At 47.7% G+C, this 26990-nt stretch overlaps 1 protein-coding gene across 1 annotated transcript in view; it reads left to right on the top strand.

Annotated features, from left to right (window-relative positions):
- LOC135912798 (endothelin-converting enzyme 2-like) overlaps positions 1–26990 on the top strand; it is a 36795-nt gene that overhangs the window by 2942 nt on the left and 6863 nt on the right. The window contains exons 2-5 of the mRNA XM_065445346.2: positions 2914–3141; positions 7273–7624; positions 18526–18642; positions 24083–24358. Of these exons, the coding sequence (XP_065301418.2) occupies positions 2914–3141; positions 7273–7624; positions 18526–18642; positions 24083–24358 (973 nt within the window). The remainder of the gene's footprint in view (positions 1–2913; positions 3142–7272; positions 7625–18525; positions 18643–24082; positions 24359–26990) is intronic.

Below are 26990 nucleotides of genomic sequence, written 5' to 3'. Positions count from 1 at the left end.
AGCATGAAGCCATTTTTTTACCTATTAAGCGTGCTTCCAAAGCCTCGCGGCAACTGACAGGGCACTAACGGGATACTGTAGTGACTTCAATCTCCTCTTCCAAAGTCAAGTCAAGCTTCTCTTCCATCACATGAAGTAGCGTTGCGAAAAAAAAACTATAGAATACCTGAACTCTTCTTATATACCGGAAAGTTACTTCTTGCTATCTACGATTCTTTCAGATGTGCTTAGACAACTATGGTGATTATTAATTACCATCTCTAACGATAAATATTCACCTGGCCTGTGTGAGCTACTTACGTGTTACATATCCTAATTGAGCCATATGCCTTTTCCTGTGACCCGTCCCTTTGAGGACAACGACTTCATCTTTTCTCTGCTTCTTCCCCCGCTTGTTCTCTAAAATCACCTTGGTTATTTCGACCCCTGAGCACGTTAAGGCTTAACGCTCACCTTTGAACACTAGTACTTCCTCAAGGCGGCCGTTTCCTACGGTTTCGGCGTGTAACTGTCTTGACATTTCACGGTAATGTGCTAATTCATCTTCGTAGCTTTTGTAGTGCTGCAGACATATATTTATCTCCCTATTGCGTATATTTTCTCTAGAATGTGCTTTGTTTTTGTTTTTTACGTGAAACATTCTTTAGTTTGGTCGAAATAGGCCGCTGCTTGCTGAAACGGCATGTAATGAAGCCATATCATGCTTATATCGGTAATATCTTTGCAACCGTGCCCCCATGGGCCTTACTTTGGTATCATTGTGTGGAGAGAAAGAAATACATAACTAGAGAACACATGGCGCCGTTACGGCACCATGCATGAAACTGTGGGAGGCACGGCGAAGAGATAGCCGTCGTTAGCCACGGTTCATCTAGGCAGGCCAGCCATGGTGCAGCGGGATACCGGGAGGGGCCGACACCCAGGCCGCTCAGGTGAAGCGCGCTAGCGTGATCTATTCTCGCGCTACCTGCACGTGAGCCCACCATCTTCGCCTGCTTCAGAGGTGATAGTCGCGCCACTACAGAGGCCCCGTCCTACTGCGAAGCGCAGTTGAAATAACTGATAAAGTCCAGGTAAAGTATGCAGATGGTGTGGTCCTTAGTAGCGTCGAGTTCAAGCAATCCGAGGGACATGTACCAGGCAGCAATGGCAGCGTAGGTTGTGAGGGAGGCACAGCCACAATGATACCTGAGTGTGAAATTGCGACCTGCCGCAGGTTCTCCTAGATGCCCGTGCCTGCAGAAGTGATTCTCGAGCTGAAGAAACCAGATGGCAGAGCTTCTCCTGCCACATTTTGGTAGGCCATGCATCCGCGGAAGGTGTGAGCACAATAACATCGGAAGGCTCACCTGCTGCTGCTTGCGGTGAAATCTCGAATGCCGATATCATCAGGGTTGCTGCGGCTGCTGAGCGCATCGCGAAAGTTGGGCCTGTGGCATCGCCGTGTCTGCGCAGAGTAAAATTTGCGCCTAGTGAAGCCAGTGGGAGAGCCTCTGTATTGGTATGAGTGAAGTGCCCCCGAACAACACAGCGGGCAACCTGCGGTAACGTCCAGGGAAGGTGAGCGGCGGGCCGTAGAATAGCCCAAAGCGCGTACCAGGGAATTGATTGGAAAGAGTCGCCACGCAGCTACTTTTGGGCTGGGGATAACGAACCGAGTAGAGGTCTGATGCTGGGGCCAGCGCGTGCTGACAATCGGCGAGGGTAGGCGCAGGCGATCTGTGACAAGACACGGAATCACGTGGCGGTTGTGACTGAGCGCTCAAGGTGACATAGTGAGCCAGGACTGCTGCCCGCGAGTCGTCGTAGGAGCCGGGGCCGGGGGGTGGCAAACGGAGCTGGAGCACCGTTGGAACCTGAAACCTTGCTGAGAAGGAAGTGGCTGTCTAGCTGGATGAACCAGATGGCCGGCATGCCAATGTATAATTCCCAGACACCCTACAACGACGGAACGTCTGTTGGACTGCATGAGGCCACGTCACGCGCCTTGGTAGGCTGACGCTGGCGTGGTTAGGCTCAGTCATGCGTCACCAATTCAATTTGTGGAAGGCGGAGCTAAGAGCTAGCCGCCATACCCATGGTTTATTTAGGTCTGCCAGCCATGATACAGCGGTATCTCGGGAGTGGCCGACATCATGGCCGCTCAGGTCGAGCGCGATAGCGTTTTCTATTCTCGCGCTACCTGCACGTGAGCCCGCCTTCTGTTCGCCTGCTTTAGAGGGGATAGTTGAGCAGCTACGACACCATCCGAGCTAAATTTCACCTCTCACTCGGTGTTCAAAGAGGCATATCTCAGCAGTACGTTTGTAGATCCGAACTAGAGTGGTCGCGTTTTAGAGAGCTTACTGAGCCACAGTAGGCATACTCAATCAAACTCAAACCAGTTCACAGGAATTATAAGGCTTACAAGAGTGAACTTTTTTTGTGGAAGGTTCAGGCTTGCTCGGCTATTACGCCCCGGCGTTGGGCTCGTAGAGTCCAGAAATGTTGTGAAGGTACTCGGGCAGCAAGCCAGAAGGATGCCGATTCAATCCCGCCCCATTTGACCAGGGCGCGCATACTACGAAAAGGGAGTGAGCACGACTGGAATATCAGGCCATGGGACCTCCCTCCCCCCCCCCCCCCCCAAGATGTAACATAGCTTAGGCATGCAAGCTTTCCAATGCGCGAATAAACATCACTCGTGTATTTGGATACCTCTCCTATTTGTGCACCCTAGTACCCATAAACGGTTTGCGGAACACACAAGAGTTTCACGTAGACCACTGTGGCTGCGTCCTTGATACAGCCTAACCAATTATGTTTTTCTCAGTCAGATTGGACATTCAAAAGCAAAGCACTTCCTCTTGCGTTACCTTACAAGTTCTTTTTCTTGGCTAAAACATGCACCACGTGACCACTTACCACATGCAGGTTGCGCCTGTTCCAAGAACTGGAGAAGAGCCCCAACAGCTCGTCGTTCACGTCCGGCTCCCGGGTAATGGCCGGATACCAGAGCTGCCTCGCCGTGATGGGTGAAAAGCAGGAAAACACAGGCGCCCTCCACGACCTGCTCGCCGAGTTCAACCTTGCGTGGCCCTCTCTCGACCCACCGCGAATGGAATTCGACTTTTTACGCTTCCTTCTGGGCCTCGGGCTTCGGTAAGGTTGTATACACCGCGGGCGAATTATGCGAAAGGCAGCAGCTGATTCCCATTCCAGACCTGCTACAGTCCTTTGGTTTCGCTTCGAGGCAAATGATTACCGTGGATTATAATGAAAGGCCAAAATGTGCTAGCAAGATACCTTTGAGCTAGCATGACCATATATTTACTTCTTGAGACGAACGCCTTATATGGCTCTTGGGTCGCAAAATTCGATGTCCAAGGTTATGGCACCAACATTAATGACGCAAAAGTCATTGGGAGTCGAACCCACGACCTGTGGTATTAAGGCGAATTAGAACATGACGGTATAAGAACGCGTGAAGCCATGGCGAAGAAGCATCAGCGCTACCTGTGGTGTTAATTAGGAGAAAGTTAATGGAGGCGCAGTTAATTCAAATAAAGGTAATTAAGGCACTAAAATCCACGACCTTTGGTTCAAGCCGAAACCACTTAGAGATATGGACGAACCGGCCATTTCTCCAAGTTGCCTACGTTCCTCTTTACAGCGACCCATTACTAACCTTCCATTAGATCGACATGTAATGGAAGGTTAGTAATGGGTCGCTGTGGCTGATCTTCTCCGGATCCAATGAAGCCCCATCGCCCTAGTGCCCCGTGAGTTCTCGCACACGGGGGTGGGCAATCTCATTGGGATTAGGGCGGCCTGGCCGCACGTCGTCGTTCATGTGAGCGGAGAACCACATAATGTTATGCACAAGGTCAGAATTGGTTTTGGACTGGCTTTTCAGAAGCGCCTCCACGTGTCTCGCAACCATTACCTAGGCGAAAGCCCTCACGACCTGGCGGGAGTCACTGTAGATATACGGCCTTTTAGAATCCTGCATCACCAGCGCCACCGCCACCTGCTCTGCCACGTTGTCTGTGAAAGCGTCTACCCAGGCCGCGGATAGGAGCTCGCGCTTCTCGTTGGCCGCCATGACCGCGAATTTACTGGAGCGCTCATATATAACTGCATCCACGAAGGATTCTATGCCGACAGCTTTCTTTAAGATCGCATACGCACGAGCTGCTCGCCTGCCCACATTGTGTGGTGGGTGAACGTCTCTGTGGAAGGGACCGACGAGGTAGGTCCCTCTTGAGTTCTCATTCAACTGAAACTCCTCCCTGTTACTCTATCGCAGCCGCAAGGCCACCGCCTCCAAGTGGCACCTACTCCCGCTGGAGCCCGAGAGTATCGTGATCTGCACCGACCATTGCGCCTCTATTACTACGAGACTGGTGTTGTGAACGCCGAGCTGCATTAGCCTGTGCGTTTTCGCCGCGACCGGAATACCCAGTACCTTCTTTAAGCTTTTTCGCATCAGAGCATCAAATTTGCCCCTTTCAGTAGTGGTGCACCACAGGGCCGAGACCACACAGTTGATGTGGCTCGTAAGAAAAGCGTGATGCGCCCTAAGTAGGTTGTCCTCACCTAGTCCCTCCGCCCTCTTATTGGAGACTGTCATGATTAATCTGAGAATACTGTCGGTTTCTCAGGTCAAATGCGCTATCGTTTTGGCAATACAGCCCCTGGCATCGCGCAGCAGTCCAGAAACTCTGGTCGAGTTTACCCTGAGGATCATCTGGCCATCGCGCCTGTACACATTTATGGGGATCTGCTCTAGCGGCATGAGCCCCCGAACGCCCCGCATTGCCGCTCTCTATAACATGAGCTGTTTGATTCGGACGGGGAGAATCGCCGACCCATGCACCCCAGGCAGGACTCGGTCACGTCCAAGACCTCCTGGAGCGCCTGTTCCACGGACGCCTCCGAGCCTCCCGGGCACCAGATCATAATGCGTGTCCCACATTTGGTACGGCAGACAGCCACGTTGTGAACTTGTGAATTGCAATGTTAAACAGGAGGGGGGAGATTATCGTCCCTTGTGGCCTGCCTCTGTTTCCTAGTGCCAATGGTTCTGATTTGGTCTGCCCCGCCTTGATGACCACCGTCCTGGTCCTCAGGAAGGACTCCACGAACACGAAACATCTACCTCCCAAGTTCAACGCCGAAATTTCGTTTAAAATAACGTCGCGCGACACAATGTCGAAAGCTTTCGACAAGTCCAATGCCAGAATACCCCTGACGTCTCTGGCCTTGTTGTCACTAACCTTACTCTTAAAGGGTAGCATGACGTCCTGCGTGAAAAGTCTTGGTCGAAACCCTACCATATTGAACGGGAACAGCCCCACGTGATCTGTGTGTTTCGAGATCCTGTTGTGTATCACGTGCTCGGCATCCCTCCCTCACCCCTATACACCACGTCAGCGAAATGGGCTGGAGATTATCCAGGCTTATGGCCTTTCCGGGCTTAAGAATCAGTACCACAGTCGCCTGCACCAACGAGTCCGAACCATTGCCTTCCTCCCATACCTTGTTGATTTACTTGCAATTGCGCTAACGGAGCGGTCGTCCAGGTTCCTCAAGCGCCGGTTGGTTATGCCATGGCCCAGGGGCCACCTGCCATTGGGAGGACCTCCCTGACCTCCACCTACGAAAACGGATCATCAAGCTTTGGGGCATCCTCCCCCTATTATTCAGGGCATTCCGGTAGCTGAACCTTCCCTCGCGGGAGATACTTCCGTGCTAGATCTCGGAGAAGGGACGTATCGGAATGCCCCCTCCCCTCTTTTTACTTATGCACTAGTCTAAGTATGGCTAGCCGCCTATTACTCATGGTTTGTTTATCATCCAGCAGGTGCTTAAGATTCCATTTTCCCCCCGTGTGCATTCGCCCTTCTCCTGCCGAGGAAGCTTCGCTCCACTGCTGTCTGTTGAACTCCACACATTGTGTCTATGCTTCGATTAAGCTCCGCAGTCTTCTTTCTAAGCCTGCGGTTCAGCCTTTGGGCTTTCCACCTCTCCAACACAAACCTCTTGGCCTCCTGGAGATGCGCCAGGTGCACGTCCATCCGGGGGGGCTTTACTAGATTAGGCTTTTAAACGACCTGCTCTGTTTTACAGAGCGAAGGAATGCCAGTTCGCTTGGATGTTTGGGTGAAGTTGACACCTTTGAATGGCCACGCAACCAGCATCCGACAGTAAATGCTCGGACGCTATAGATTTGCTGGAATGAATATGTCAGATACATGCTCCAAAGCGGCGCCCAAGCTATGCCACGTCTTTAGTGGAGTGTGAGCGGCACAACGATCAACGACTGGATTAGCTATAGTATGCCTTCAACTGCGAAGGCTGCTTAACCCTCCGCGTTCGGGCGGCGCGTGCAGCCAGAAGGGGTGGCGCTCGGCTCGGCATCATTCGGACGAACAGTCGACAGCTGCACACTCGGTCATCGTCTCCCGCCATTCCAGTGCGATTTCATAATTAAAATGTAACGACGGAGCACATTTTCCTACGCACTGCAATTCACATTAGTATGTGCTTCACGAATGGACAAGTTACAGATTGTTGGAAAGAGCACGTGCGCCACGGCATGTGAATTTTTAGAGGCGTTTCACAATAAAGAGTGAGGCTCATGTTGTATTAGCGACACGTCAGTTTCACTCTTGCGTGCAGATAGAAGGTTTTTTGATAGCCGGCTGTGATTGGGGCGTTGCGCGATTGCAGTGGTTCGGTATGTTGCGCATTCGTTTGCGTATAGGATATAGGATGTAATAAAAAATCGAATCAACACTCAAAAGTATGGATACTCCTCATGTCGCTTTCCGTCCTTCCTGGTTTGCGCTTAGCGATCATAAATAATTATGGTCTACTGGCAATTATACCCTCGTACCATATTTGAAGTCATTAATGCTGTCAGAGTCGAGACTCTCGCTGTGCAATGAGCTCGAATATAAGAATCCGAGAGCTTTGTTTGTTTGTTATTTACAATCATGAAGACACCAAATAAAGAAGACAGTTGAAAGCATATTGACACCTAATTTTCCATTCTTACTGAAATTTGTTAACTACGGTGAAAATGAAAGCAGAGCTGCGAGCATGCGAGATCTCGGGTTGTACAGGTACGCTGGGATATATTCGCGCTGCCTCGTTTTCCACCAAAGCTAGCTTGCTCACGAAGAAATCCGCTTCATTGTAGAAGTGCTCAAGATGTCTTTTTTTATCTTCTCCTTAGTGTACCGGCTCTTAAAGGCGCGCCTCACGAACCCGTCATTGGGCACGCAGGTACGACATCCACCCGCTGGTCAAGATCACTCTGGAGCCGTACCTGCTCACCGACGAGGGTTACTCGCTGGCCGTGGCCGACGCCGATCGTCGGTCGTGGCGCGCAGTGGACACCGACGTGCGGCCAGACTGCCTGCGCGCGTTCGGCAGCGTCGCGGACCCGAGCGCACTAATGGAGCGGATGGCGCGGGTCGGCATCGACATCCGGGCACTCGAAGCGGTCTCGCACGCCCGACACCCTTACTCGCCGCGCTATTACGAGTTTAGCCAGCTCTACGCGCTCACGAATCACCGCGTCAACGTGACCACCTGGCTGGACGCCTTCAACAGCTACCTGGCGCCAGACGCGCAGGTACGGTCGGTAGCGCATTAGAAAAGTCGCATGCTGGTCGCCGTGCTTTGACCTGGGCATATTAGAAAACACCGCCGCGAGTTTTAATGCGACACGCACTTTACCTTATACCAGGCACATTGAAGAATGTGCGTACGTTCCAGTCTGACCTCTCTGCGGGCAAACGCAGGAATGAAATGCGCGAATACTAATCAATGTTCCGCTGTCTTCCGAGTGCCTCAGTTTCCGTAGGAACAAGTCTTTCATAAAAGGGCGAGTGTGTGCGTTTATGCCCTTCTTTTTTCATTTAGCTAGAACTTTGAAGCACTGTGTTATACTGCATTGCCTTCAGAATCACCAAGCTATCTCATTCATTTTCGTATTGCTCGTGGTGCTATGCAGACGCTGCGCGACGTTTTACAGCCTTCGAGATCAGCCAAGGTCATAATGGAACAGGTTATAATGTGCTTTTTTCTTTTGCTTTTCTTTTTGCCGGAGCACACAAAAAATAGTCCTCATGACATTAACATACAATACCAGGGTCATTGTAATGCTATGGACGTCGCCGTATTGCTCCTGTCGTCGCACAAATGCTCGCGTCAGATCTGTAACGCAGCTGTGGCGGAATTCACTAAGCGAACTTAGGAATTTTGGCGTAATAAAACTCTTACAAATAAAGGGTATTCACAAAGCTAAAACTATACGTAAGATCAGCAAACTTGCGATGCCCGCTTCTGCAAAGGCGAGCGTTGTATTCGAAAAAAGGCGTGTATGTAATTGAATTAACACAGCAAGCTTGACGAGTTTGTAAGTGAAGATGTTCCTATGCGTGGGCTGCGCAACCCGGATGATGGGCAAAGGAAGTAGACGATACGAGCGCAGTGTATAATGGTATGTAATGGGATATATGTATTTCGTGGTAGCACAAGTGCGAACTTCAGTGATTGCACCAATAGTAAGTCTAAGTCTATTCACAGAATTTAAACAACCGTCACAGCTGCCGACGTAAGGAATTTCTACTATAGGTAAGTAGAAGTCTTATGAACGTAATCATTTCAAAATGCGTTGAGTAGTTTTAGTGCATAATTATATTGGGCATGCGCTGTTGTAAAAGGCAGTAACATTAATTCTGTGCTGCGTACTTATGCTTATTGTCTGATAAGCTGTTTCCCTGTACGCGCAACAGCCCGACGTTTCATACTTGTCATGACACTCTATCGGGCGGTAGCAAATAGAAGTGTAATATCTGTTTATGAGAAACGTTCAGTTTGCCATTGGTGTGCTTTGAGAACTTCTATCGGTTTATTTCTCAAATCGAAGCTTTCTTTGCATCTTCCTTTGACTTTCCCAATGCTGCTGCCTACTGCTACTGTTGCATTCTGGCAAACCACGTCGGGGGCGGTTCAGAGCGTGTGTATACATGAGAGGAGCATGGTACAGAGGACAGGCGACCTCTACAAACTCGCTTGGACTTTTGCACGGCGTCGAATTTGCACAATTACCTCTGGAGCCCACTGCCCACTGCCACATTGGCCTATTGACAGCTTTAATTATCCGTCACCCTCGCCCCCGCAAGTGCATTACACACATTGCACCGCTTATCTTTCTATCTAATGTGCGAGTCCAGGGGAAAACTAGATAGGATATTTGAGAGGAGGAGCCGAGGAGGCTGAGAATGCGTTCCCTACTTAGTCGGAAAACGAGTGAAACTAGTGCCATTCTTCGCGCGCAGTTACCATACGACGTGGAAGGGGGATATTTAGGAAAGGTGACGTCAGGACACGACAGTGGCTGCGGGTAAACGGAATAAATTCAAATTCCAGGGACGGTAACTTTCTGCTATGTCTGAAAAATACCCACCATGCAAATTTCTCAAGCGGACAACTTACGCAGGGCGTGCAGAAGCGGAGCCGCATTAAAGCGCACAGTAGAGGCTAGTCGACACACTACTGAAGTGGTCCCACGTGAAATCAACAGTTTTGTGTCCGCTCCGGTAGCCTTGCATTTATGGCTTTGCTCCAGGTCGCGGGTTTGATTCCGACAGTGGCAGCCACGTTTCGACGGGGCAGAAATCAAAAACACTCGTGAAATTAGGTTTCAGGACATGATAAAGCACACCGTGGTGTCAAAATAATCCCGAGTCCGCTATCACGGCATCCTTCATATTCCGAGTGTGGTTTTGGCACGTTTAATACTTCTGCCATGCTACGCTGTGCCATGTGAGGCAATGACAATGCTAAACCCTCTCAGAGGTTATGAAGTATGGCGTACAACTCCACCCCTAGAAAACACCTCTCTTTCTATGTTCTCAGCGCTACGCAGACCAGCAGCACTTGCGCACGCAAGGTAACGTTTACCATCAATTCACGACTCTCCTGGTGGTCTAAACGTTGAAGAAATTAAACATCCGCCATCAACATCAACGCTAATTATCGTCAATCAAAGCAAGCAGCACAGATATCTTCGCTCACCTCGATTCCCACAGTGCGTGGGATCCCCATAGCTTTTCTATTTTTAGCTTTCCTTTGCTTGTAGGGCTGCGAATGATTTTTTTCCAATGTTTTTGAGGCTCTAATTCCCCATGCGCAATGAAGCAACTGAAGAAACACAGCTAAATGTTTCTCATCATGAAAATTTGTTGCTGTTGGACAGTTTGCCGTCGCCTTCCGTGCTTTTAGCTTCACCCTTCTATATACAGCTCATATACAGCTTCCAATTCAGCGGTAAGTCGAAGCGACGTAGGGTCTGTGCCCACGGTCTTCATCATGATTGACCTACGGTGTGAGCGAGGTAGCGAGCTTCTGTGTGGTTAGTTCGGAGCGCCCAGCAGCCGTGCCGAATATCTGACGCAGCTGCTCAGTAAATGTTGGCCAATCAGGAATGTCATATTCAAGGCTGAAAAACCACGTTTTAGTGACTTCGCTAAGGTAGAAAGTAACATTGCGTAGCTTGTGTGCCTCGTTCGAATGGTTGTAAGCGCTCACCCTGTCGTAATGGTCAAGGCAGTCTTCCACGTCTTCGCCGCGAAGACCAGAAAAAACCTTAGGTTCACGGTCCGGTGCGCTGACGCACCAAGTAGGCGTAGCTGGTTGAGCCGGGGTAGGTGCAAATTTGGGAGCGTCCATTATTGTCGTGACTGTTAATGGCGAGCACAACCGGCGACCTATGCGGCGACCTATGCGGACCTATGCGACCTATGCGACAGCAGACGACAGGCATCGTCGTCTTATGATTAGCTTGGAAATGCTTATTCTAAACTCCAGACAAAAGTCAGTCCTTGGCGAAATGACGCTGCTAACGCCTTTCAGTCTCTCCAGCGATGTTTTATGTTTTCCTTTTGTCACTTAAAAAAGCCTTCATAGGTGTTCGTGAATTCATCGCGAGAAATTTCTTCCTGCTGGCGACGTTCTTACGGTACTCCGCGCTTGTTGCGCAGTAGCCAAGCCAACATCACAACATGAAAAAGCGGGCCATAGTGTCCAGGTATCTAGAAGTGAACAATCTGAAGCTTATACGACACTGAGCGCACTAAAACGCGTCGCGTCAGCTAGGTCAGCATTTGCGTCGCACGCATTATGCTTTTCTGTGTGCTCTCTCCCCTATGCACAGTTGGATCACTTAATTCAGTTTGTTTGGATGAAGCTACAATACTAGTGTGTATTTAGCGGTGTAGAGTGGTGTAAGTACATTACGGAAGGACTGCACGAACTTCACAACAAGGCCGTTCGGCTTGTTGTGAACCATTCGGCTGACAGCCATTCGGCTGACAACTCAACAATTATTTCATTTATGTAGAACTCGCATATTTACGTTCAGCCACAGCGCATGTATCTGCAAGCGCACAGACTCGCTTGGACTCTGCATAAGTGGTACTTCCGGTTTAACATATTTCAACTATCAACAAGAAGAGTGGAAAAATAATTAGCGAGAATGAGGTCAGGCAAGGAGACACAATCTCTCACAAGCTATTCACTGCATGCTTCCAAGGAGTATTCAAAACGCTAGATTGGGAACTGTTGAGAGTCAGGATCAAAAGCGAATATCTAAAGAACCTTCCGCTTGTCAATGACACTGTCTTTTTCAGCAACGCTGTGCACACTTTGAAACAATCGATTGAGGATCGTAACTGAGCAAGTGTAAGAGCAGTTTGAAGATTAATATGCATGCAGAAAACAAACGTAATGTTGAATAGTCTCTCAAGCGAACAAGAATTCATAATTGGCAGTCAGCTTCTATAATCTGCGCAAGAGCACGTTTATCTGGGTCATTTTCTCACAGGGCACCCTGATCATGAGAAAAAAAGTCACAGAAGAATAAAAAGAATGGTTGAAGTGCGTACGGCGCACATTACCAAATGCTGACTAGGAGCTCACCGCTGTCGATGAACAGTAAAGGGTACATTCATTGCACTCTGCCAGTACTAACAAATGAGGCAGAAAATTCGAGTTTGAGAATAATTTAGAGAACAATTTAAGATCGTGCCAGGAGCAATGAAACGAGAAATGTTAGGCGCGGCGTTAAGAGAAGATAAGAGAGTGGTTTGAATTAAAAAGTGAACGCGCCTAGCCAATAGTCTAGTTGGCATTAAAATAAAAAAAAGAAATTACTGACTATTACGGTACTCCCAAACTCGAAATTGGAGTGCAGGTATAACCTGTTTTCATTTAGCGATACATTGGCTTGCGCGCACGATCTTTCTCGTTCGGCACATTACAAACGTAGCAAAGTGCGGCGTGACTGTCTCGCTAATCGGAAGATCACGAGAGGCAGCGCGTGGATGACGCGTGGCAGCGATTCAAAGCGGCCACCGCAGACAGACCTGCGCTCATGCAACTGTTCGTTTTCGCAAATGCTGTCGACGGACGCACTCGCCGCATGCCATCGTGCACAGACGACGGCGGCCTGTCGTCTCCGCGGAGCCTGTCTTAAGCCCGAGACACATGGTGCGATTTCGTGCGCGATTGGTCGTACGACCATTGCCATCGGCAGCCGCACTCAACAGGTTCCCAACCGAATCCTCCACACGCGGCGCCGAATCGCACGCCGCGCATACGACCAACTTGCTGAATATTTTCGTGCGACTGCCGCATCGGTCGGACGACCGCAGCCGATGACAGCGCCGGTAGCGTGAACGTCATGGCGACGTCGTGGCCCCGACGGGACGGGGCCGGCGAGCGAGCGCCTCGCCGCTCCGATCATGTCTGTTTTGATTTTTTTCTCCCTGGTCGAAACCCGGGCCCCTTTCGCTGCTGACGGCGGCACATAAATCGGCTACAATTTGTTTCTGACACGAAATAACTTATAGAACAAAGTGAACTCGAAAGAGTGCGAGTTATAAAACGTTGTGCGAAATAGTAGATCGACGGCGTGATTTCTGCTCGGGCACGGTCAGCGCAGACGCGCCAGCAAGCGGCTCGCCTGACTAGCGTGTTTACTCATCTCTACTAACGGCACCGGGAAAACTACCCGTGTTTTCACTTAAGAGAAACATTAATGTTCAGGCATAGATTGTGCTGACGAATTTCGGTGCTTAATTACGAGCTGCGGACGCATCGCAAGGCCCGCGGCCACGGATAGACGGCCGGCGAGCTAGGCCTATTCCTGCTATACCGTCTCCCAGCGATCGCAAGCTCGCCTGGCATGCTCGTTCGATTCCGTCAGCGCCAATGAAATCAAATGTGCTGCATTTTAAGCATGACATAACTGTGCAAACGATGTGCCGACTCACATAGGCGCTTCGTTATACGAGCTGCAAGCGATCGTGTCACAAGCGCCACCGGTGTCGGATTCGACGGCCGAGCGAGCTACGCCTGCCAGCTCCTAGCCATCGGCGGCTGTAACGCGGCACTACATTTTCCTTCTCCGGCTTTCGCCATACACTCCTCCACCGTTTTCCGCCTCGTGACTCCGCTGAACCCTCTTGCTCCACTTTCCTCCTCGCGCTCTCTTCGCTATTGCCGTTTTTCATTCCCCGCTGCACTCCCCGTTCGCTCTTTCATTCTTTTCTGTGCTCGTTCGATTGGTTACGCCGCGGGACGACGCCGTGATGCCGAAACTGAATGCCGGAATGAGCGCCTAAGAGCTGGCTAGGCCATGTTAGGCATATATCTCGTAGACCATTAGAGTTGCAGAATGAGTGCCAAGGGAAGGAAATCGCACTGGCGTACGGCTCAAATTTAGGTGCCGCCATGACATTACAAACTTTTTAGGTGCAAGTTGGAATCAGCTAGCGCAAGACAAGGGTATTTGGAAATCGCTGTAAGAGGCCTTGTTTTGCAGTAGACATAAAAATACGCTTATAACTTTTTTTTACAGCATCCAAAATTTGTCAAGAATTTTAACGTACTGTTGCTCGTGAGCCGCAGTTCACTTTGTACTGCGAGGCCGCATTCACACGTTCACAGAATGGTCTCTCTCACCGCGTAGATACCACTGGATGCCAGCTCGTCCTTGTACTGTATGTGTACTGTATGTGCACTGACGGCTCCCAACAAAGTGCGTCTGTGCAGCAACATCGACAACTTGAGCCAGTTTGATTCGGAACCAGCTAGACTGTTGAACTGTCATGGCTGCGTGTGTTGGCTGTGCATTATTGTGACGTGTACTTTAACGTGTGTTCTCATGAGCCTGGTAAATTATTGCAACGCTGGCACTAATAATTAAGGTGGTGTTTTCTGATTAGCGTTGACTTATATCAGGTGCCACTTGGGCTGTGATAGACAATGCACTTAGGGGCTGCAGGTTTTGACGCCATCAATCTATGATTTATTACGGGTCTCCAAAATTGAAGCTTACCCGCTTTGGTGCACTTCGCCTGTGTCGGAATGCGGCCGCCTGAATCTGCAAATGGACCCTTGACTTGATGCGAGGCATGGTCGTCTTTATCAGCTTAGGAGGAGCCAAGAACCGATGAAACCTCATAATATATCGAAGTGCTATAGGCAGTGAAGCTTGCATGTGCGGATGTTACGCAGTGAATTTTTTTCTGTCCTAATTTTGGAAGTGTCGGTAGCCACAGTTTCTTTCTGCACTTGTCTTTCATGGGTGCTTCCACAGCTCTCTGTGCCTTCAATAGGGATTATATGCTAAGGCAGGGCGCGTTTCGTCGTTGGTTGGCATTTCGCGGCCTCGTCGAACAGCACTTTAGACGGATACCGGCTGCAGAGGTAGCTCGCATCAAGCTTATACGCCGCATTATAACCACACCAGCAACCCATGAAGCGCGATCACATACCATATACCGATGAACGAACGGCTGCTGGTTGCCTTGCCTAGAGGCCACATAAGCTATCTATTATGCAGCTTTCTTATTTTTTTCTTTTCCCTAATTAGGAGGGCAGTAAATACATTTAGTCACTTTGTAATATTGTGTCGGTCGTCGGGGTAGTGGTGGTGGTGGTATGTGGCTAGAGACGGAGTTGGGCTGACAGACCTCGGAGGCAATTGCTCAGCCTGGGCGTCTCCTTGTGGTCGAATTGCGTCAAATCACGGCCGCTGCGGACGCATTTTCGTTGAGGCGAAATGCGAAAACATCAGTGTACATTGTAATGAGTGCACGGTAAAAACTTCACGTGGTCGAAATTAATCCTGGGTCGCTCAGTACGACGTGCCTCATAATCAAATGATGGTTTTCGCACGTAAAGCCACATACTTTATCTATATATTACACGTTCAGTTTGATTCGAAAGGTACCGCAATGTGCAAATACGTTCGATCAACGCAATCAGTTAACGGCGCGGCATCGTTCAGCCGGGTACCTCTCTCTGTTACGGTCGCAGTAGCCGAAACTTTTATTCACAAGCTGAAGGACAAACAGAAAGACAAGCCGATAGTTGAAAAAAAGCCGCAGGTGGTCACATATATGCACAACGTGGCCCATAACCTAATAAAGGTGGGCAGCTGGTAGAATTACCTATTATTTTCAGTATGATCAAAATAGATGGGCGGCAAAACGTCACGAGTATCTGCACCTGAAAAGCGTGTACACAGAATGGAGGAAGACGTCAAGAAAGTTGGCAACAAAGTACAAGGTAATGGAAAGTGTAGAGTCATCAAAATTATAGTTGGAGAAACACGGACAGTGAATTGAATGCAAATAATGAAAACAAAAGGGACCATAGAGAATTACAGGAATGGGAAGAAAGAAAATAGAACGGGAAGTCTGTACTGTAACACAAAGGGCAGTGCCTTGCTACTTCAGGCTCGAGCTGGTTGCCTAAGTACGAAAACACAGCCGAACAAATATTCGTAAGCACATGAGCCATGTGTCCACTGCAGCGGAAATCTGGAGAAAACTGAGCACATCCTAATGGTATGCGAACGTTTCACCCAGTGAGAGTTGTAGGGAACGCACACCTTCGACAAGCGCTTGCGTTTAAAGTGTGTGGAAGCATCAACCGCGCAGTAGTCGAGATAAGAAAGCGATGTTTAGAGTTTGGTGAAAAAAAGCCGGGAAGAGAATGACGCGGCCGGATCAGTTACAGGCACGGGTAACGGTACAACGTAGACAGAGAGGTTCGGGAGAGGAAAAAAAAAGATTAAGGAGATGTGTGCAAATATGTTACAATGAAAAGCATGCAAAGCATACCTGATTGACTCAAGCAGGCTATGTTACTATTTCTCACTGCACCGTTTCAGTGGTCATGCCAATAAATCATCATCATCATCATCTGAATATAATATTTTTTCGGCTCTGCGGAAGCTTGCTGGCTTGTGCCCATACATTTTAGTATCGCCGAAGCTGTCCCTGTGAGAAAGAAAGCGTGCTAAGCCGCATGTAGCTTGCGCAGTCGGCGTGCTGTACGCAATTTCGTCCAATTGCGGTAGGGTATGCAGGGTGATAATTTTTATGCTTTCCGCATTTTTTAAATGTCGCCTGTGGAAGATAGCATAATTTTCGCCTTAAACTGGATTATTCGGAGAGGTGGGCGTTACTAGGACGAGAAATCGAAACACATATTTAACTAATTACACTAAATTCACTAAATGCCTTCTTAATTAATCACGTCACGCAAGGTGTTGCGATTTACAAATTGTAGCCGGTCAATTGACAAGACGCCTCTGTTCGATATGAATCTCCAGGATGACACCAGTATCGAAATATTATTTCTCACGGTATTGGAAAATCCATGGGCGTTCTTGTTATCTTTGTGCTTCAGTGCATAAAAGACCGTTTCGTTAATAAATGGAACAGCGCATTTTTTACAGAGTTTGATGGCGCACATCTCTAAACTAGCGCCATCCTGAAAATCAATTCGAGGTCAATGCGCATCGCAAACTCACCGGCTACAATTTGTAAATTGCAATATTGGCCATAAAGTAAGAAGTTATTTAGTTAATGTTTGTACACTAGTTAAATGCGTGTTTCATTTCTCGTGAAAGTATTCTCTGTCTCTCTGAAAAATCTAGCTCAAGTACTACAAATATGTTGCATGCAACAGGCGATATTTAAAATTCGGGACAACCTAAAAATGATCACAACGTATCTCGCAAAGATAGGGCGTTGCGCTGCGCATTTTCATATGCGCTGTGATTCCGGCATGCGTGAGCCAAGTCGTTCCTACATCCTCATATTCGTCAGAAACGAAAATTCCTCGCCACGAGAAGTATTAGAGACTTATTACATGAGTAAGAAATACGATATTTGTATAAGTGATATGCCGCTGGCTCTGTCCACTACTGAACTTCAATTATTTGATTTTATGTTTCAGTAGGCATACTTTCTTCCTTAATTTCATTCCCGCTGTATAAAACAAATTGCGCGGACGTATTGGCTTCTCCTGCCAGATTTCGCGTAATATTGAACCTGGCTGCGTCAAATGAACTTATCTGCGAGTGACACTCTTTCCTGTCTGTCTCCATTTTTTTAAACACGGCTCGCTTGTTAACACAGCGGAACAAGTTAAACCAACTATAGCTCTACAACAAGTAGCCAAACAATAGCTCGCCTCACATGAAAGAGTTGGAACCTCTGGTTACGCTTTGCAGCAGCCAAACGATGCCGGATAGCCACCTAAGTGCAAAACGTTTCCTATAACATTGAGAACCTCCACGTATGGGGTCTCAGTGATTTTCCTCGCTGTCGTGTGAGGACTGTTCTTGTTGTGAACGCTTGTAGAAAGCAATTGGCTTTAATTATGTGAAAGCATTACGTGGCAAATTACGCGAAAATCCGTCCTCGTGGCCGAAAGATGGTACCACAAATGGCCTATCCCGCAAAGAGTAAACACGCATCAAACATTGCTCGAATTGACGTCACATTTCTAAGGCAGGTTCCTGTTCTGGATTCGAGAAGAAAATTTGGTGTAAGTCGTAAGCGAACCCGGGCATTCGGGGTGCGGAAGAAGCACGCTACCCCGACGCCAAAGCATCTCCAAGGTTCCGGCTTGCTAAAGGTGCGCCTAGTGCAGGCGCGATTGCGCACGCCACGTCGCAGCCATCTCGCTCACTAAAGGTGCGGCCTAGTGCGTGCGCCATTGCGCACGTGACGGCGTTGCCAATGGGTAGGAGCTGGCGCCACCTCATAAGCGTATAAAAAGAGCTCGTCCATGACGTTCCGAGGTCTACAAACGATACTACGCTTTCTCATTGCCACACGCGAGCCAACTTAAGTGTGCCTGCCGAAATTTCTGAATGAATGGTGCGCCTGAAGACTGTTGAAGACTGCTGGTGTCTGTTGAAGTGCGGTTATTTTAGTAGCATTTGTTGCTTCATTGCGTGATTCCGCCGCTCAATACACCATAGGTGTCTTGTGCCTAGTGGCGCGAGGTCACGTGATATCACGTGTGTTTTTTTATGGGTGGCGAAAATCCCACGCCGCGAGAACGGGCGGAATACCCAACGAAAGCCATTCGCTTTTAAGATTACAGAGTTGCATTCATTTCGGCCCACGGATGTACGCACCGAACGCGTGATTTGCGCAGGTGGGCCCCAGTGACGTCTTCTTTGCGTACAGCCAGAGCCCGCTCTTCCTTCTGTCGAACGTGATGTCCCGCTACGAAAACTCGATGCCCGACCTGATGTTGTTCTTGGGCTGGAAGGTAAGCGCACCATCATCTTGCGATCGACCACAGTCACACCGGTGCTTAATGGTGATGAAATGAACAGTATTCGCAAGCTCCTAATCTTGAGACTGTCGCCATTCTATTTGACTGGACTGCTCCGAAAGTGACGGGCACGAGTTATGAACATAGACGCATTTCACTGATAGCGGAACAGAGCACCTCTAACACGCTTTCGACAGTCTGCAGTTAATGCACGTCACCTATTTGTTAATGGCAGCTGATAAGGGCAAAAAGCCTGCCCTCTCCTGCCATTCAATCGGTTATAGCAGACGTGTCAAGTGTGGCGAGTGGCAGCATCGCCTGTGGAAGCTGTCACGTCTCGTGATGGCCAAATACTGATGGCAAAAGTTGTGGGAAGAATATCTGTGAAATCTGAGTAGAGCTGGCGAAGACACTGCTGAGAGTCTTCACAACATTGTGGTCAACTCGATCATTATCATCATCAGCCTGGTTACGCCCACTGCAGGGCAAAGGCCTCTCCCATACTTCTCCAACTACCCCGGTCATGTACCTATTGTGGCCATGTTGTCCCTGCAAACTTCTTAATCTCATTCGCCCACCTAACTTTCTGCCGCCCCCTGCTACGTTTCCCTTCCCTTGGAATCCCGTCCGTAACCCTTCATGACCATCGGTTATCTGTCCTGGCCATGCCCATGTCCTGGCCATGCCTCCACCACCCCATTTCTTTTTCTTGATCTCAACTAAGCTAGGTGTCACAAACTTGCGTTTGTTCCCTCACCCAATCGGAACTTTTCTTATCCCTTTACGATACACCCATCATTCTTCTTTCCATAGCTCGTTGCGTCGTCCTCAATTTGAGTAGAACCCTTTTCATAAGCCTCCAGGTTTCTGCCCGTACGTAAGTAGCGGTAAGACGCAATATATTTTCTCTTCAGGGATAATGGTGACCTGCTGTTCATGATCTGAGAATGCCTGCCGAACGCACCCCAGCCTATTCTTCTTCTGATTATTTGAGTCGCATTATCCGGATCCGCGGTCACTACCTGTCCCAAGTAGATGTATTCCCTTACCACTTCCAGTGCCTCTCTACCTATCGTAAACTGCTGTTCTCTTCCGAGACTGTTAAACATTACTTTAGTTTTCTGCAGAATAATTTTTAGACCTGCCCTTCTGCTTTGCCTCTCCAGCTCAGTGAACACGCATTGCAATTGGTCCCCTGAGTAACTATGCAAGGCAATATCATCAGCGAATCGCAAGCTACTAAGGTATTCTCCATTAACTCTTATCCCCAATTCTTCCCAATCCAGATCTCTGAATACCTCCTGTAAGCACGCTGTGAATAGCATTGGAGAGATCGTATCTCCCTGCCTGACGCCTTTCCTTATTGGGATTTTGTTGCTTTCTTTATGGAGGACTACGGTGGCTGTGGAGCCGCTATTCATATCTTTTAATATTTTTGCATACGGCCCGTCTACACCCTGAATCCATAGTACCTCCATAACTGCTGAGGTTTCGACTGAATCAAACGCTTTCTCGTAATCAATGAAAGCTATACATGAGGGTTGGTTATATTCCGCACATTTCTCTATCACCTGATTCATAGTGTGAATATGGTCTATTGTTGAGTAGCCTTTACAAATCCTGCCTGGTCCTTCGGTTGACAAAAGTCTAAGGTGTTCCTGATAATCTTTGCGGTTACCTTAGTAAATACTGTGTAGGTAACGGAGAGTAAGCTGATCGGTCTATAATTTTTCAAGTTTTTGGCGTCCCCTTTCTTATGGATTAGGATTATGTTAGCGTTTTTCCAAGATTCTGGTACACTAGAACTCATGAGACATTGCATATACAGGGTGGCCAGTTTCTCTAGAACAATCTGACCACCATCCTTCAACACATATGCTGTTACCTGATCCTCCCCAGCTGCCTTCACCCTTTGCGTAGCTCCCAAGGCTTTCTTTACTTCTTCCGGCGTTACTTGTGGGATTTCAAATCTAGACTTTTCTCTCTTTCATGAGCGCCGTGGGTGCCACTGGTACTGTCTAAATATCTGTAGAACTCCTCAGCCTCTTAAACTATCTCATCCATATTAGTACTGATATTGCCGGCTTGGTCTCTTAACGCATACATCTGATTCTTGCCTATTCCTTGTTTCTTCTTCGCTGCTTTTAGGCTTCCTTCATTCCTGAGAGCATGTTCAATTCTATCCATATTATACTTCCTTATGTCAGCTGTTTTACGCTTGTTGATTAACTTGGGAAGTTCTGCCGGTTCTACTCTAGCTGTTCGGTTAGAGGCTTTCATACATTGGCGTTTTTTGATCAGATATTTCGTCTCCTGCGATAGCTTACTGTCATCCTGTCTAAAGGAGTTACCACCGACTTCTATTGCGCACTCTTTAATGATGCCCATAAGATTGTCCTTCATATCTTCAACACTAAGGTCCTCTTCATGAGTTAAAGCCGAATACCTGTTCTGTAGCTTGATCAGAAAATCCTCTATTTTCCGTTTTACCGCTAACTCATTGATCGGCTTCTTATGTACCAGTTTCTTCCATTCCCTCCTCAAGTCTAGGCTAATTCGAGTTCTTACCATCCTATGGTCACTGCAGTGCACCTTGCCGAGCACGTCCACATCTTGTATGATGCCAGGGTTAGCGCAGAGTATGAAGTCTATTTCACTTATAGTCTCGTCATTCGGGCTCCTCCACGTCCACTTTCGGTTATCCCGCTGGCGTAACGAGAGCAACATTTAGTGACTCCGGTGGGATTGTCAGACGCTGATGGCAACAAAAAACTTAATTATGGGGCTTTACGTGCCAAAACCACATTGATTATGAGGAACGCCGTAGTGGGGGACTCCGGGAATCTTGACCACCTTGGGTTCTTTAATGTGCACCTAAATCTAAGTACACGGGTGTTTTCGCATTTCGCCCCCTCGAAATGCGGCCGCCGTGGCCGGGGTTCGATCCCTCGACCTCATGTTTAGCCATCCAACACCATAGCCACTGAGCAACCACGGCGGGTATGGCATCATGTTTACGTGGAGATAAATCTTCTCCATTTATACTTTCGTCGACGCCATATGCGTCGCGGCATCGGACTGTAGATAAGGGGCCTCCGCTCATACAATGCTGCCGCCCGCCTTGTAAGAAAAGTGCACGTCAAAAAGGAAATAGGTCTAGTAGAAGCTAGTGCGAAAATTCCCACTTCAAATATTCGATTCGAATTCGTTATTATTCTATTCAACTTGAAAAAACTTTCCCTACTCGAAATATTCGAGTTCAATAAATACTGTTTGTTTTTATGTCAGGCCACAGTACAAGCGTCTTATGCGCAGAAGCGTGAAAAATGCATTGGCGTGAAGCATATTAGCCGTGCAACAAAGCATATCAAAATTAGAAATGGCACAGCCAGGCCGTCCCTTCTTGTGCTTCTCTTTATGCATCTGGAGAACAGAAGACGCCAGGAGGAAAACTCCGTGTCTGCTATCAATCTAGCTAAGTGCCTAAAAACACGAAGGCCTTCTCAATTGAAAGCAAGCAGGCTTTCTTAGCTTAATTGGCCCTTAAGTAAGCTGGCAGCCGCACCAGCAAGGCTCCGCTGAAGCGACACGAGTTACTTAGTACTATTTATTTTAAATGTGTAGGAGCAGAGGCAAGGCGTGTTCTATCGTAAGCTGTAAGAACTGTGACAGAGACTTGAGTGTGCTGGATGAGGCTGTATGCAAGCTTCGGCCGCCTCTGCTACACAAGGGCTGCCCATGTTTACGATTATTCGTGATGCACACTTTTCAACGAACGAGCACGACAAGCTTTACCGCCAGCGCTAGACAGCTAACTGTCTGCGATCACCGGCATCCGATTGCCGGTAGGAACTCCAAGGTAACACGAACTGCAACAATACAGCGTTACCGCCACCACTGGCACAAGAAATTACGAAGTTTCAAACTTCCACAAATACGGAAGTCAGCGACATGTCCTTCCCGTGCAAGCGCGATTGACCTACTCGAGAAACCTTACTTTGCAATGCATAGAAGTCAAATGTAGAATAATAAGCGGGCACAGCGAGCTTTCTTTGTGAGCCGGGTATGAAAAAAGGAGGTGACCGAATCCTCGGCCGCTTACAACATTTTGTCCACCCGTACGCGAGTACATTTTAAGCCGTGCTTTAAGTCCTCATAAAACCGTTCGACAAGTTATGTGATCAGCGCTCGCGACAACATTTACTCGGTTGGAACCTATCACAGTCGGAGAAGGTCGCAAACAGGCATTTTCTGTGCAAAAAAAAGCAATTCATTGCCGAACGAAGTTGTCCCATATACAGTCAAACACGACAGCCGGCGCACGGCTGTAACAACCCTAGAAATATATCACTGTAAAGACCACAATATAAAGGGAATTCCAATGTTAAAGCAAACATCAGGCAAGCTGCATTCATCGCCTTCAGGCGGTAAACTCGCACGATATTAAGACTGCAGCGAAGGCAGAATACATAAATGAAAGATACACATCGACTATCGTGGCAGCTTTAGCCAAAGTCTTTTGTCATCTGCCCACTCACTGCTTACAGTGGTGAGCGAAATAGCGGCTGTAAGCGCCGTGCCGGCTGCCACCATGGCACTTGCAAACGAGTCAACAAACGCAACTCAGGATGCGCTCACTGGAAGGTGCTGTCACCTTCATCAAATATGGCGGTGCCCATGCCTATGGTACCTTAAATGCGAAAAAAAAAACTGCCGGTATATTGAGCTCTATTATTGCGGCGCCCATACTCGAAAGTTGAGTTCCGCTAATTTCACATTGTGTCATTCCACCATGCAGTCTTTGATCTTAATGGGCTCTCAAGCCCCACAAGGCCTCAATACTTGGTAGTGCTTGGTAATCGGGTGCTTTCATTTTAGCTTCGAATTCCTCATACTGCATCCCTGCTCTCAAATCTAAATGAACCGAAAGTGCTACTTTTCGATGAAATATCATAAGAAACCAACAAACATTGACACCAAGGACAACATAGGGGAAATTGTGCTTTCTAAATGAAATAAAGAAACGAAGAAATAATGGAAATTAAAGTGGATGAAAAAACAACTTGCCGCAGGTGGGAACCGAACCCACAACCTTCGCATTTCGCGTGTTTGTTGGCTTCTTACGATATGACTAATAAAATCGGGACCCTCACTTAACCCCCTTTCTTCTCGTTTACTTTCGATGAAGTATGTTATAAAGCACAACACCAGCGGATCGCGGTGTCATCGTGGGCCACTAGGCGAATGTCGTGAGCCACAAGTCACAAGATGGGCTAGACGAAATTTGACTCCGCGACGATTATGAAAGCTTTAATTTCGCGTTTAGAATTAAGTGAATTGAATGATGCTCTCGATGAAGCAGATATATTTCAGATAAACCATTCTAATGCAAGGCCATGCAATGTCAAAAAAAAATTATCTTCTTTCCTACAAGGTTGCCATGAACGAGGCGTACGCCTTCTCCGCAACGCTGTCCGACTGTTCCAAGAAGTTACACCTCCGGGACTCTCCCATGCTGAGCGCCAAGATCTGCGTTTCCGCGATGCTGCAGCTGGCACCGGCTGCCATGGGCCACTTGCTTCTCAGGGCCATCGGGCGTATGGACATGGTGAAGCAGGCTGCCGCGCTCACCGAGCACATCCGCAACGCCTCCGTGCGCTCCTTCCAAAGCCTCGCGTGGATGGACGCCAACACTTCAAAGGCGAATGTGGTGCGGCCCGGCTCTTGCGCTACAGCTGGTCAACTGACGATGTAATTGAGTGATCGAGTTAACGCCAGAGAGCGGCAACAGCGTACTTCGAATCTGGCCCCATTAGAATGCAGTCCGCTGACACTGAACCGAACCTGTGAGCTCGTGCTGAGCATGGTAATGTTGTAACCACACAGCCACCACAGTGGGTCTCATCTAAACTGATGCAGTGTGACAGACGAAATGTAAGGATTGATTAGTGTGGATGGAATGAATTGAACTGAAATCCCTTTATTGACAAAAGTATATGGTACAACAATATTGTGATCCTGCATCTGGACCCTCGGCCAATTCGGCTGGTAATAGATCCATTACATAAAAATATTCTAGACGACACTGAAGCGAAACACAAACGAAAAGACACACGCATCACAAACATATAATATGAAGTGTATACATGCCTAATGAATGCAAAATATATAATAGATATTCCCAGATACATGTAAAATTTAATCAAGTTAACGTATAGTTTACAGGCCATATACATTGACGACTAACGTTAATAAGAAAAGAAATTCTGTAGCTATAAGTGGTTTTTTAAATCGGCTGTAAAATTCTTGGTATGCTTATTCCACAGGTGTATTGCATTTCAGATTTTGGGGCCAGCTAAGCATATCACATGACGGCCACACACATTGTTGTCTTGCGACAACTTTAATCTCATGTTCATGACCAGCCTTGAATTACGTTCGTGCTACACTAAGTACGATGACGGAAAGTAAATGTAAGTGCATGCTACGTAGTGAATTAGTGCTGCAACTTTATAATGACGAGCTTGATTGACTGGATAATGTTCAAATCTTTGAAGATAGAGTAAAAGTCAAAATTCTCAGCGCTCTCTTTTTCTAAGTTCCTACAGCTGCGTAATGCGACAGGTAAGTGTGACCCAATGGTTTTCTACGATAGGTTATATAACAGTGAAAAATGCTGCAATACATTAGTCGCAGTACTTCTTTGCTAAAATGTCATCGCGCCTTGATTAATTCCAAACAGCCTAAGGACAAATTTTTACATAGGAGGTCGATGTGGAACACCCAATGAAACACCGAGTCAAGTGTCGCTTCTATTTTATTCATCGACACCTTCTGTAGCAACTCCATTAGGGTCGAGACTGCAGCTATTTAGGGAAAGCTTGCGATTTGAGGTGAAAACTATCAATTTTGTTTTGTTTGTACTCATCGCTAATTTATTGCTGTCAAGCCTCTTCATTGCCTTATTCAGGTTCTCGTTCGCAAGAACTGCGGCTGCTTCAATTGAGCGGTGCGTTACAGAAATGCAGTGTCATCGGCATAGAGTACAGCCTTTTGATGCGCGAGATATGAAGGGTAATCATCAACCAATAAGGAAAAGTCAAGAAGGCCGAGTACGGAACCTTGCGGCACTCCAGCTTTCTATCGTTTGCGCATGAGCGAGACCAATATATTCTTCTTTATATTGCATGGTTCTTTGTAGTAGGTGTTTCCTGGATTTTGTTTCATCTTCCACAGCCAATGGCTGTTTGAGGCTAATTACTGTTAACATGACATTCGTCCTCCACGGCGTATAGGAGTTGATAGGTAAACGTTTCTGCTCGAGCTACATCTTTCTTGATGCTGGCGTGCTGCAATATTGGAATGAAAAATATAAAATGCATGTGGTTGACACCCTTGCACAGTCATCATTTCTAGGGATAATAATGAATGTAGGAATTCTATAAATGGTACAGCGCAACATACAAAAGAAGAAACAAACCGAGCCGGCCAGATAAACAGGCTTGTGTCTTCCTTTGTATGTTGCGCTCTACAAGTTCTAGAATGCAATACCAACTCGCCCAATCCTCAACCCTAGTGAATGTAGGAAAATGGTTAATGGCATGACCTGTCAGAATTCCGCAAGAGTGTTTCCTATATTAATGTTTGTTACTATATCATTGAATATGGATGGTGTAGCTTCCGTTACGCGCATAAGATCTCTGATAGGATTTTCAATACCATACCACGCGAGTAGATGCCGATATTTCCCGCCGTGCTTGCTTAGTGGCTATGGTGTTGGGCTGCTAAGCACGAGGTAGCAGGATCAAACTCCGGCCATGTCGGTCACATCTATATGCGCACGAAATGCGAAAACGCCCGTGTACTTAGATCTAGGTGCACGTTAAAGAACCCCAGAAGGTCCAAATTTCCGGAATGCCCCACTACGGCGAGCCTCATAATCAGATCGCGATTTTGCCACGTAAAGCCCGATAATTTAATTTAGATGCCGATACTGTGTGCTTGAATGGTCACCCACGTCAACATTAAAATCCTCACATAGTACCACATTATGTTTTCTATTTGTAAAACATTCAAGTTTTCATTTTTAATTTGCCAAGAAAGACTTCAGATATGAATTCGGTGGTTAGCATGCAACGCCTATGGTCCCGTGGGTATCTATATGGATAAAAATAACTACTTACTCTCCTAAGGTCCTTTCTGTTGAGGGCACAATTTTTCTGTATTTTAATACTGTGGACGTAAGTATGCCACGCGGGCACCTGTGGAGTTTGATTCCTTCGGTTTGATTATTAGTTGCTCAGCTATATTGCTTCATCTGTGTTAGTTCATTCATCGTGCCA

This window comes from Dermacentor albipictus, chromosome 2, assembly GCF_038994185.2.
Source record: "Dermacentor albipictus isolate Rhodes 1998 colony chromosome 2, USDA_Dalb.pri_finalv2, whole genome shotgun sequence".
NCBI classification, from domain to species: domain Eukaryota; kingdom Metazoa; phylum Arthropoda; class Arachnida; order Ixodida; family Ixodidae; genus Dermacentor; species Dermacentor albipictus.
This window is presented reverse-complemented; position numbering and strand designations above follow the sequence as displayed.